At 34.5% G+C, this 13,985-nt stretch overlaps 1 protein-coding gene across 4 annotated transcripts in view; it reads right to left on the bottom strand.

The window, feature by feature from the left end:
• Nucleotides 1-13,985, bottom strand: part of LOC150095855 (uncharacterized) — a 335,373-nt gene that overhangs the window by 71,743 nt on the left and 249,645 nt on the right. For 3 of the 4 annotated variants that reach the window (XM_090409305.1, XM_090409302.1, XM_090409303.1), the window contains exon 4: nucleotides 13,362-13,531. In XM_090409305.1, coding sequence (XP_090265431.1) covers nucleotides 13,369-13,531 — 163 coding nt within the window. In that variant the 3' untranslated portion in view covers nucleotides 13,362-13,368. Of the gene's footprint in view, nucleotides 1-4,258; nucleotides 4,385-13,361; nucleotides 13,532-13,985 lie in introns of those variants that run through there. The other variant, XM_090409304.1, reaches the window with a different exon arrangement.

The raw sequence follows: 13,985 nt of genomic DNA, 5'->3' as shown, positions 1-13,985 counted from the left end.
TGTCAAGCCATTTTTTCAGGATTGCTTACACTTAAGACATCCCTCATTGCACAAGTTGAATGAGTCTGTTACAGAATTTGACCGCCGGGATTGCTCACAAAGCGATCAACTGAAGTATAATTTTATGTCTGAGTTTACGAAAATGACTAAAGTGCTTCAACAGACTAAACAAATTTTCTTATGCGTCATTCAGTTGTCCTAACAGGCACTGAAGCGCCCACGACCTTCCAACTATACTTGGACTTAGCAACTGAAACTCGGGCACAAGGCGGTTAGCCAAATTCCCGGTGTGTCCTATGTCTATAGATGCTTGTGTTCAGGGGGTAAGTTTGCCTGTTCTGAAGGGACGAAAAACCAGTTTCCGGGTGTAAAAACCCTTACTTCCGGCTAACTCACCTTTAGTCGAAAGAGACCAGATAAAATTTCCTCACGTATCGGACAGGAATCGAACCCAGGTCTTTCTGACTAAAGTGTTTCAACTATATCGACTGAGCTCTGGAGGCTCTTCTTATCGCCTTACATATGTAAATTCGTGAGACAATGTGCTCAAATATATATATATATATATATATATATATATATATATATATATATATATATATATATATATATATATATATTACTGACCAACCACTTTTAAGCTTCTATAAGTCTGTGCTAACTGACTTCATAATGAGTAAGATACGGAAACAAAATAGTAGACCCAAACCTTTTTAAGTGACGAAGAAGTTTATTATAATAAGACTATTTCCATATTAACAACACAATACCATCATGAGTTGAGTTGCCTCACACCCACCATTCATAGTCAACTCATGCTAATATACTCAGTTTATATGACTGCAAACGAAAGAAAAAATATCTTGCAATATAAGCTAATTTCGTCCTAATTACAAAGGACTTCAGGTAAAAGAACCAAAAGAGGTAGTTCTTACAAACAGTGAAAAGTTAAGGTGGTGTCAATAAACAGTATTCTGTAGGATTCTGATAATTCAAAAACTGAATGCGTGTAGATGTCCATTGATAATGAACGTTGACATATTCCCGTCCGCGCATTTAGTGGACCACAGCTAGGAAGCATTCAGAGAGGTTAATGGAGTTCATAATGATGGAGTATCTATTAGTACAGATTAGTTCGTGTAGACAGATTTTTTTAATTTTCTAGTCGATTTAGTTAGTTTAAATCCAAGAAAGGAAGGAAACCAGTATACTAGTTGACAACCATATGGTGGTTATTGCGTGTTTAAGTAATAATCCATGGTACTTACAGGTCCTGAAGGTCCAAAACCTGCTAAGTATCCTCTTGGCTTTCGTAACCATACTTTCTGAATAAGCTGCTTAGACTTGTGCCTAAATATATATTTTTGTGTAAACTGCGTGTATAATCCTGGCCAGCTTACCTAGTTGAGGGATTAAAGATCAGTTTTTCCAGGAGAAAAAAAAAAAATCCTTTCATCTCCGTAGGAAGGAAACAGGTAACGCCAATTAAAATGAAAAATCCTGATAAAGGTTCATCGCGTCCTAGTTGTATTATAGACGCACTCACAAGTGAAGTGGTATATTTATCTCATGACTGCTAATGCATAATATCCATCTATTTCATTTCAGGAAAATTATTCATCTTTTGTAACACTGCTAATCGCTATAACTTGCACAGCCAAGAACAGTTATCTTCCACAATCTATTGTCTGAATGTCATCCAAGAAGGATTTGAAAAACACACTGATTTCTTTCAAATTTATACTTCCTTGAAAAAACAAATCATGATTAAACAGTCAACTGGAGTTATTTTCTGTGGCAATACTTCACCACTGAGATGTAGTTGACCACGATTGCACTATGCTGCAAGCTAAACTAAAATATTATTAAAATTAATAATTTTTAATAATTAATAAAAATTAATAATTAATAATGTTGCAACGAGTTGCCCGATATTGTACTGCATACTAGGACTACTTGCATTAGCTCACGCTAGTAATCGTCGATACTTTATAGTTTGCTATATTCGGCATAAAACTCCGATTCCAATCTTTGAGTTTCTTATTCAGTTTTAAAACAATGTGGGATTAATATCCCCTTAATTTTAATAATGTTTATATCGCCGAAATGAAGCCTATTGGCTCTTTATATTTAAATAAACTAAAATATACTGGATCACACAACTTTCGATACAAATCCTCACTGTATGTATATAGACTTCGGATATTGTACATCTTTAAGTTAAATACTCGGAAACATGCAATCAACAGGGTGCCATACTTATTCAGCCCTCTCTCTCTCTCTAGTTCTTATACCAATTTTTTAAATTTACTACATTTAAAAAATATTGCATTATTTAACAAAGTAAAATAATGTGGTCATTAAACAAAACTTAAACACACAAACTAATAAATTGTTTGCTTATCAAGATGTGATCCCCATACGTACGAAGTTGGGGAGGGAGGGGAACAATACATAACAGAACAGACCGAAATTGGCTAGAACTATATGGAAGATTATGGACACATCTCGAAAAGAGGAGTGTAGTTGAAGCAGATTATACACGTCCCGTTGCGAATTATTCACAATGAATCAAACTTGTTTCGATGACGGCACTGTAACTTTGAAGCATTATGCGATGTAGCTCACTGGTTTTTTGAACTTTTTTTGGACAAGACAAAAGGAATGTTTCCAGATCCGAGATGTAACAGTGGCTCGAGCATTAAACTCCTATGACGATGCAATCCAAAAATTTGCTCCCATCACGATAATAACATTACATCATAGGTAGAATGCAATACGTTAACAGCCATTTTTTCTTAAGTGAGATTTCTCAGCATCACACTGTCTCACCTTCTTGTAACACGGAAAACAGATGATACATGAACCATTCCTTACGAGATGTGATGATCATCCTTTATTTTCATACGTCTTTGCTCTGAATGGTAGCACTGTAGTAGCAATGCAGTTTGGAGCGATGCAACTATATCTTTCCGTATTATTGATGCAGAATAATCTGACAATTCAATATTTTCGGGAGTCGATCGATGTTGTATTCTTGAGCCACAAAAAAAAAAAAATGTATAGTTCGTTGGTCTTCTGTATAGGCCATGGTTTAAATGTCACATTAGCCAAAGATGCGTGACCATTTGGAAAAATTCATTATTTCATTTGTATATTCTGAGATGTTCATTACACTACAGTATGTCACAAAATTTTGCAAAAACTTTCCGATTTATCCTCATATGACATTTATGAACTCAACGAGCTGCTTTCACACCACCTGCATTAGCCTCGAATAACGTTGATTGGAAGGTTTAATACAAGGAACTTCATAGCTGTTTTTTGAGACAGAAATGATATGCACTTTTTTTTGTTAGAAAAACCTGGTTGCGAATCAAGTCAAGGAAACGAGAAACTCACTTTTTTAACTAGAGGAGTTCGAGGAATTTTCAACTGAAGGTGAATTAGTTGCTTCTCAGAAAATAGTGGAGGTAGTTTTGTGCAAAAATTACGGTACCCCCCCCCCCAACACTGAAATATAGCGAAATCGGCCAATGAAAGTGCAACTGATAGGCACTAGTTTCAGCCTGAACTACTTCGACGTTAACTCCAAATATTGTAACATCTAGAAACATAAATGAAGTTGATAGAAAGGGGGTTGGTAAATCCCTTTATGTTTTTTTATAGCCGGTACGAAACTCGGATCGAAATCCATCGAGTTTCCATAGAAAAACAACAACAAAAAACAAACAAACAAAGGGATTTACCATCCCCCTTTCTATTAAAATGTTCGCCGGTAAAATAGCCATTCGGCTTATTAAATTAGTAATGAATGAAGTTGGTTGCTTGGGGAAATTTATTTCCCCAAGCAACCAACACAATTTCCACACAATCACCCTAAAGTCATCATGTAATCATCACTTGCAAAGAATTAGTCTTTATGCAGGTTGGCAAGAGGGCTTGTTATAATATATTTAAATAATAATCAGAATATTTAGAAATGAAGTATCAAATGTTTATGGACAATGCCATTTTTAATAAAACGAATTAACAATAAAATCGCAGACTATTGATTTCCTCCCTATGGTTTCCCATAATAGAAAAAAAACCCACTAAATAAATGAAAATATGAATAAATAGAAATATTGTTTCAACTTTATTAAAATCTTTAATTACAATAACCATTTACATATTAGTCTAAAGAAGTTTAAATTCATTCATTAAAACCTTTAAGCAATTAAAAACGAATTGTTGAAAAGTTATTTCTTCTTGAGTTCTTCGAGTCATTTTAATCAGCATAAAAGGCAAAAATGACCACAAACTTCCACAAACATACTTGTATTCAGGTCTGCTGCATTCCAAGTATTAATTTCTTTCATCAACGACGTTCCTTAAATAATATCTGAAAGTACAAGAATACGTACTGAATTTGGCTAAGCCTTCTTTTGGCTTGGAATTGTTTGTTTAATGCTATCAAACTGTTGAAAATCGATTATGAGGTTATCCTATCCAGTTGTTTTTAACTATGTTGTTAAAACTTTAGATAAGAAACGGAAAATATCAATGCGATTTAATTCTGAAATGCAACTGATGAGGACTGTTTTGGTGAAATATGGCGATTCCCCACCTTCGAATTACAGTATTAAGACTACAGACGATTTTTCCCCAAAATTTCATTATACTGAAGACGGATTTATTTTATCCACCAATTCGGATTTAATGTTAGTATTAAATTGAGGACTTGTTTCGAGAATTAATACCATCTCTCTCGATATGAACAGAGTTTCACTGTGGCATGGATGTTTGTGAATGCCTGTAGGTCTATATACATAAAAATACACATGAATGAACTTTTTAATATTTTTGTGAAAAAAAGTTTCATTTTATGATCATGAACAAATCTGGATCATAAAATGAAACGATTTTCATTCTCTAATAGAATACAGATCAACGTGTACGTCTTTGGCTATTGAGAAGACACACATACGTCATCCGCATGTTAAAGCCGGCCGAACAATACAGTGAATCCATACGTGAAATATGTTCCAGCGGATCTGTTTTAGGTTAATTAAATTTATAATTTTTCTTTAATATTTAATTAAAGATATGACAATTATTATATATTTAATTAAAAGATATGATAATTACAATAATCATTAATTTTTATCAAGAATTTATTAATTAATAGAAAAATGAAACACAAGCAAGAACGTATTTATAGTTGCTTTGTTTTCATGAAATATTTTGAAATTTAACTTTCATGGGAGTGGATTTAAGGGCAGAAATAGTAAGTTACTAAATATTTTCGGTGTGCACATCGCTATTTCACAACATGAACTACTTAAAATTTTCAATTTTTTAATAGTTTTAAAAAATCTTATAAAATAAAACACACCAAAACTGACATTTCCAAATTTGGGAAGTTCTAAAAATGGAAATCCAGATGTCTCCCCTCCATCTCAATCCTCTGACAAGCCCTGTGTACTACTATAAAAAAACAGGCGAAAACTTCAGTCAAAGATTATTCCTAGCTTCTTTCCTCAATACTCGTACAATTTCTATAGACTGCCTGTTCTTCCGGTTCGTGTTTATTTGATGAGCTTCTCTCACCAGTTAGATGTTATATCATGGAAGGAAGACATACAACGAAGCAAACACTTTTCTTCAAGTTTCTACTTGTTAATGTTGGTCTTACTATTTTTTCCCCCTGAATTATCTGGCATTATCCGAAGACACCTCCGGCAGTACCGGTACCCAACATATTGCATACGAAGACCACTAAGTGCAAAACTTCCACATTTATTATGACCAGTTATTCCACTCTTAAAACTGTCTGAAAAGAGGACTATGACATAAAATATTCCTTAGAGTTCTTCCACACTATATTATGCAAAGGACTAGATACCTTGCTTCAAATAATGCGCAAATATTAACATATTAGATTAAAAGCAGACAACAAGGCTCAGTCCAACGAAACCTCGTTTTCTTCATTCCTTTCTCTGAGCAAATTTCTTCATTCACCACCATTATTTAACAGAGCATATGCCACTCCAATGAATTATCCAGTCCAATTTTTCTAAGAAAATCTTTTGCAGAGCCCAGAAATATCACACATGCAACTTCATCAATCTCATAAAATGTCGCTAGCTTGAATAAACAAGTTGCCGCTTAAACCCTTTTTTTTTTTACCTTCCTTACAGAACTCGGTTACTCTTCGTTGGGCGACAACTTTCCATGGAACTGAGCTGGGCATTCAGGACTTCAGACTCGTTAGAAAAACGCGCTAAGTATGTTATTTTAAATTGAATTTGTCTGAGAGCTGATTTCATCCTTCTTAATTATCATCAATTTCCTGATATATACCTCGAAGGGGTGCAGGTTACCATGACAACACTTAATGATTAAGTTTACATCTCCTATCAATAATTTTCCTCCAAATTAATCTATCACTTATCAGCAATTCAATATTGTCATATCTAACATTCCGTGCTTTTAAGGCACTTCTGACCAAATCAATCCACCTTGACCTTAGTGTTCCTCTTTCCTGCCAGTATCAAACGCGTGTTTTGATTACCTTTCTTCGCCCATTCTATTTAAGTGGACATACGACCTTAGATTAGTTCTGCTGACACATTATTGAATGCTGCTCTAATTATTACTTTTTAATTCTCTAAACCCAAATTAGCTCCCTTGGAGCTTTTAATGTTCATAACTCAAACTAGCGCTGCTCATCTATCTTTAAGGAAAAAGCGGGAAGGGAAGCCGAATTATTAGTTATCGCTCATGATCTAACGAACTGTTCACCTATTAACCAGTATAGCAGAAGATAACCTCCTCACGCTAACACCTTTTCTTAGTCCCTCCAAATAAATTGATATTTTCTATCCTGTCAAGTGAACATAACCTTATCTTCACTTCTTTTTCTACAGATTTCTCTCTTTACATAGAATACGAGGATGAGAAAATCTCATTATCGTATTCTATGTTGTTAACGATGCTAAATGAGCTATCTAGAATTTCCATGCCTCTTATCTGTAGTCTGTTTCTGCTTTCCTTTACAAATTACTCGCTCCGACCAAATAACTGAAATAATCTTTATTGGAATGAGGATTTCATTCACAGCTCCACTACAAACCTCCGATCTTTATCCATGCCATCGTTCGCTAAATATGTGCCAAAGCAGTCCAAGCTAAAAATTCTACGTCTATTCAATGGCTGAAGTCAAAAATCCCAGCTTCTCACTCAGTCTTTACCACAGCCTGAATGAAATGTTGGGAAATCATAAACAGATGCAAATGCAAGTCTTCCTGCGAAAATAGCAGTCAAATCTTCTGGTCACAGGTTGGGGCTGTTGAGCGTAACCTCTGACCTTCCTTATTTTTATCTCAAACATACTGATGTTATCACCATGGTCAGAACCGGCACTAAGGTCTTTTCCTCCCGCATGCAATTTCTATCTAAGCGCACCTGTAACGATCCGAGCGTGTATGGTTCTTTTACGATAATAAAAATTTTAATTATTTGAAATTTCTTAAATAAATTTTGACAGAACAGCCACACGTTGGTTCGCTAAATGTAACGAACCGGGGGTGTTGACTAGGCAGGATAATCGTTAAAAACCCGAATATTCAAAAAATTCTCAAAAGTTAAAGCAAATTGTGATAAAGCCACTTCACTTTAATCTTTGAATATAATGATACAAGGATTATAGCCTTCTCACCAAGCCACATCGCTAACAAAATTAAAATGAATTTTAATTAAAATTAAAATTTATTTCAACAAAAGTTTAAAAAATTCTTGCATTTTACAAGTTACTAAATTCTCAGTAACCTGTAAAAATGTTTTTAATAATTTTTATAAGTGGAACTATCTTGTAGAAAAATAAAAAAACTCAAGATAGATGAGAAAATAAGAATTCAGAAATAATTAGAAGATGTAATATAGGTATTCAAAAAATAACATCTTTATGAATAACAGAAAATAGATTAAATTACATAAATATACTTGAAATTTTTTAATTAAAATTTTAGGATTTTTGATTTCATATTCACAAAATTAGAAACAATGGTCTTAACGTCTAATTCCGCACATATATCTTTTCAATAGCTATTAACGCCAAACTAACAAGCCTTTTTTCGTGACATACTTGTTCTTCAGTAGGTTTTGATCAATTTCAATTTGGAAAAGGAACGTTCACCTTTCGCTACACTAACAGGTAAGGTTAATAGTATTCTTAAAGCAATTGAAAAGTTAGGGAAAGATAAATTATTGGACACAATAAAATTAAGAATATCGAAAGGATTTTGAATATTTAAATTAACCTTCCGAAAAATATCCCGGAAAGCACATAACTCGTCATATAGTTCTATTGTATTTACATCTTTATTGTCGCCGTCATTCAAGAGAATCTCTTAATCGTCACAATTTTTTCGTAAATCTTCGTTATTAATTTGTAGTAATCTATACAATAAATTGAAATTATCATAATATGTTTTTAGTTGTTCAAAACGTTCTATTAACGAACACATTGAAACGTCTAGAAGTGTATAAAACATTCACTCTAAATTTATCTTCTGGCGATTGTGGCGTTTCGACATGAAGCTCGAAGTCAAATTGTCGTGTCTTCTTTCGTCGTCGGTCTCCGTACCAGTTTTAAATTCTTGATCTCCGTCCACCTCTTCACTCAGTTCTTTTGCCGATTTTAGAACTTCTTTAAAATTTGTATCTGATGGATATTCTTGTAAGAATATTTTTAAATTTTCGATAGATTCTAAAGCAAGTGTAATGTTCATATTTTTGTCTTGAAGCATTTTACTCACAGGGTTTATTCTGTTAAATAAATCATGCCAAGTTATAAGAGAGCAAATAAATTTGTGCTAAAATAAAGGACATAATGATTTGCTTCATGCTGAGTTTCTTTATTAAAATTTTCATTATTTAAAATTTTAAAAAGTGCATCGTAAATTTCTCCTGTGAGATATCATAGAGGGCGGATTGCATTAATTTTACTTTCCCATCGCGTTTCTGATGGCTGTTTCAATGTTAATTTTTTTTACGAACTTTAAAATGATGGCCCAACGTTTGTAAGAGAATGAAAAGAAATTATATATTTCTTGAATAATTGCAAAGAAACTAATTGTATCTGCATTCACTTTGGTTGCATCGTTAATGATTAAATTCAGAGTATGAGCAGCATATGGCACATAACAAAGCTCGAGGATTTCTGTTCAAAAGCAAATTTTGGAGCCCATATTTTTTCTCTTTCATATTTTCCCCATTGTCATACCCTTGACCTCGCATGTCTTCAATGGGAATGTTCCATTTTTCCTGTTGTTCCACAAAAACCACGTCCTGTGGAATCTGATATATCTGCAAAACCTAAAAAGTTTTCCCTGATCTTGACAATTCTATTGTCACAGGAAACAAAGCGAATAATAATGGTCATTTGTTCTGTTTTACTTGCATAAGGTGTGTAGTCTAAAATTATGGAATAATATTTAGATTTTCGCAATGATAATAAAATTGTATCCCTGATTGCGTTACTTAAAATTTCCAATATTCATTTTGACTGTCTTTACTCAAATAGTGTACCCTATTATTTCGTTGTAGGGCCCTTTAAACATCAGTTTCCATAATGGGATCAAACATAGCAAACAGTTCGACTAATTTTAAAAAAATTGCCGTTATTTCTTTCGTATAATTTATCAGATGATCCGCGAAAAGCTAAATTTAGGCTACCAAGGAATTTTATAATTTCAATCAAGCGTTCTAAAACACTCGTCCAATGTTTCTTTTCCATTTCATACATGCTTTGAGTCTGGCAATCAATAGTAGTTTTTTGTTTTTTAAATTTTTATCAGGTTCCTTCTATTTCAAGAAATTTTTCATGCGAGTTAAACAAAAAACAGAATTTAAAGTTTCGGAATAGATGAGCCATGTTATTGGCACGCGCTCCCAGTTTTCAATTTTTCTATTATAATACGTGTCGCCAAATTTACGACCATATGTATCTCTGAGATATATTATATTTTTCTTTTGAACAGGCCCCATTTCAATTAAAACAACTCGTAATTTTTCGTCAATATTTTCCCCATTCACCTGGATCTTCTAAATTTACGGAGACTAACAATGTGTTAGTTTCGTGATCAATTACAACTAAATCTTTTCCTAACTGTTTCCCACTTAAATCATGCATCTTGTTATCTTGTTCAATAGTTGCAATTGTACTTTCATGCAAATTGGATGATGTGCACGGTTCTTCAACTCTGATTTCTGATGTATCGAGTTGGTTACAATCTGCATCAGAATATTTTAATATTTTAACAAATTTATTAAGAGCCCCAGTTTGTTTCTTAATATCTGCTTTGCAGCATGACGCTTACGATTTTGCGCACCGGATAACTTTAATTTTTTATTCCATTTCTATTTTTATACCCACAAGAAATTATTACACAACACAACACAGAGACGAAATAATAATCCGCACTGCGCTACTGTCAGTAGCCTACTGAGATGGGTACCTATGACTGGTTAACTAGCAACAAATGTTTTGCACGAAAATTCGTTTCTGCGCATAAAAACCGTTCACCGTTTCACTTCAGATAGACTGCAGTAAACACAACATTCTGCAGGCAAGCATTTAGCCTGCTCTCCCTGCAAAATTGTAAACAGCCGGCTGATCAAAGAGGCGGCAATATACAATTTTTATTCAGTGTATCAGGCATTGTTTAATTTAATATTGATCATTCTAAGAATTTTTTGTTTATGATAAAAATTTTGTTTCTTAAAAATGAATTTATGAACCGTGCCCCAGCGGCGACATCCTCCTTCGTAGTGGCGCCCACATGCCCACTTCCGCCGGCCTTGACCATGTCATCCAAAGATAAGGCAGACCTCTTGAAATGTCTTTAGTCCCAACTCTTGTACAGACGATGAACACAAATCGCCTCCTACCATATCATTAATTGCTTCACGGTATGCCTCTTCGGATTTTTTTTTTTTTTTTTTTTAATCAGAAGGATAAAGCTCCTGGTGCAAGATGATATCATTCCGAATGTGATATAATTGTAGAGCCGATTAACACCCATCCTGTATCATTTATACAATTTGCCAGAGTGCGCATCTAAACAGCATGGAAGCAAGCTTTTATCCAACCAATCCTTAAAAAACATTCAGCCAAATCATCGTTACCCTCCCTAAAATACTGACAAAAAGTAACGGAGGTCATTAACAATGTTTCTCCACTGATTGGAGACTAATCAATCAATTAACGATCACTGATATGGTTTTCCAAACTCGTTTTCTACAACTAACTTTCTCTAACTTATCCATCTTTGGACACAGGCCATGGAAAAGTTTGGAGAAACTTATATAGCTGTCGTCGATATTTTCAAGGCATTTGATCATGTCTAGAAGAGAGGCCTTATCAAGCTACCAGCTTGTGTTCTCCCTTATGTCGTTTATAAATTGAATCGCCAGCTTACTCACTGGTCGTTCCATGCATACTGGCTTCCTCTAAAAAGATTTTCCCATCAAAGCTGGAGTACTCCAAGGCTCTGTGTTTTCGCATAGAGCTCGCTCATCTACGTATTAATCACCTTTATAACTTCAAATCCTATCCGTATAGTTTTTCCGATGACGGTGCTTCCCATCCGAGAAACCCTGTAGCTTTCAAATGATTCAAGCTTCAAGATCTTTTTTTTTTTTCATAAAAAGTGTGAAACTCTGTTCATACGATTCTTAAGTGGGATGAAGATAATCTGGTGAATTTCAATGCTATCAAAACCTGGTAAAGAGATCCTGCTTCACTCCCTCTTACTTTTGACAATGTCTCGATTTCCAGTCAAGATCAGTTTTCTCTTCTTGGGCTGATTTTCGCGTCCAACATTAGAATATTATCACATTTCGAATGCTACACTCAAAACCTTCCTAAGAATTCTCGATTGTATACAGAAGCAGACAATCTGCCATACTGACTCCTTTCTCACAGAGGCCATCTAATTATTTTCCAATACAATAATTAGATGGCCTCTGTTTCACATGATTAGGAAAGTGGTAGTAGTGCCCACCTTTTATACTGGTACTTTAATGGGTGCTGTTCTACCAAGGTGGGCACTACTACCACTTTCCTAATCATGTGAAACGTAGAGCAGCCATGCACCTTTACAATGACTGCCTGTTCTCGTCCTTACATAAGTACAGAAAGAGTTCAACTAGAAAGCTACGCAGTTCACTCTTAATGTATCAAACCAGGTTATCTTCTTCCTTTATTCGATCTACCTTTGTTCTTTGGCACAACCTTTCCAAGATGATTTTTCTAAATGAACAGACGCTACCTTATCAAGTGACATGTTAACAGACTTCTTCTTTCTCTCCAATTACCTTGCAAACACATGGCACCGTCGTAAGTCTTGTAACCCCTTGTATGGGATTGATATATACGATTCATTAATACGTATGGTAAAAACTATTTACTTTGTTGTTAACATTTAATATAGGATTCATAAGTCGTTAAGTCAATGTATTTTATTCGTTTTCCGTTAGCGCATTTAGTCTCCGTAACATCCATGAATGGAATATATAAACTGATTTTGGTTGCGAATAGGTGGTTCCTTTTTTTATCCACAATCTGTTGTCAGCCAGTGACTGTTCTCCGGCCGGTTGTTTTGCAGGAGGAAAACATGCCATCTCCGTATAATAGTGGTTAAATCGCGAAAGCTGATTTAACCACTATTATACGGAGTTGGCATGTTTTCCTGTACACAAGTCCGTCTTGTGTACCTGGAGATTTCGGACTTTTTGATGTAATGTCCATGAAGTAAGTTTAGGTTTTAGTTAACTTAAAGGGTGAGTGACATTGCGCCATAACCTCCACTACACAATTACATTTTGACTATGTTGATTCTGTAGGGAAAGTCTGACTGGAAATCGGTCGGTATCTTTGAATACAAAGGCTGAAGTGACATGAAGAGGCGATAAATCTTGTAAAGGATGTACACTTGTGGCAGAGCGCCTACAGAATGATCCGAGTATTTAGATACTCGGATTTATTTAGATATTTAGATAAGTTTGTACCATTTTATTTCATTTCGCGATTTCAGTTCATTATAGTTAGCTTATCTATCTCGCTGGGTATCAAATTCATATATTTTAGTATCGTTCTTGTCAAAGCTTGGCTATAACAGAGTACGGGAAGAAAGAATTTAAATGATTGCCATACATTATCAAATTATTGCATTATTCCAATGGTCTGAAAGGATTCAGAGTAAAGATACTGGATAAGAAAATGAGCATCTGTGAAAAAGAAATGAAGGCTAAAATCAAGTTTTAGCCATTCAAATTACGTTTATGTACAGAAAAGTCAACAATACTTTACTTACCTTATTCCTAACAACTTGGGGGCTTTTCTGTGCTGTATTTTACATAGAGCACTCCTTCCGTATCTTTGAAGTCTTCATACACTTCACCCAATGTTTCATATGGGCCTAGGGGATAGACTCCTCCAAATGTCAAGTATATTCTTCCAACGTGCTTCTCTGCGAAGATCGCCCTACATAATTTATAGAATGATTAAAACATTTTTTTTTTTTTTTTTTTATAAAATTAGCCACAACTAAATGTATTTCTTTAAACTAGAGAGAAGTAAAAAGAGAGTCAGTTGGAATTAAAGTAGTGAATCATTTTTTTTTACTGTATTCTCTTTTTTTTTTTTTTAATAGTTGCGGCTGTAGTCCTAAGAGAAAGCTTTGGGAAAAGAAACGCTGTTCAAGAGAGAGAGAAGAAATACAAAGCATGTAAAAGAGGAGGAGAAATAGGTTTGGTGATTTCGCAGGTGAACTGTAAATAGAAAAACGGACAGCCGTTCCTATCCGTTACTGACTTAACCGAAAAATAATGAATGCCAGTTCAGTAGAACAGTGACAACAATACTTCTTTCCGAATTCCTCTCCTGGATGGCATCTAAATTTGGAGGTTTCTGATGCCACTCCAAATGTGAGAAAACA

This window comes from Typopeltis vanoorti, chromosome 19 (genome assembly GCF_054136105.1).
Source record: "Typopeltis vanoorti isolate ZY-2024b chromosome 19, IOZ_Tvanoo_1.0, whole genome shotgun sequence".
NCBI lineage: Eukaryota > Metazoa > Arthropoda > Arachnida > Uropygi > Thelyphonidae > Typopeltis > Typopeltis vanoorti.
Note: the sequence above shows the minus strand (reverse complement) of the source record. Positions and strands in the feature narration are given on the sequence as shown.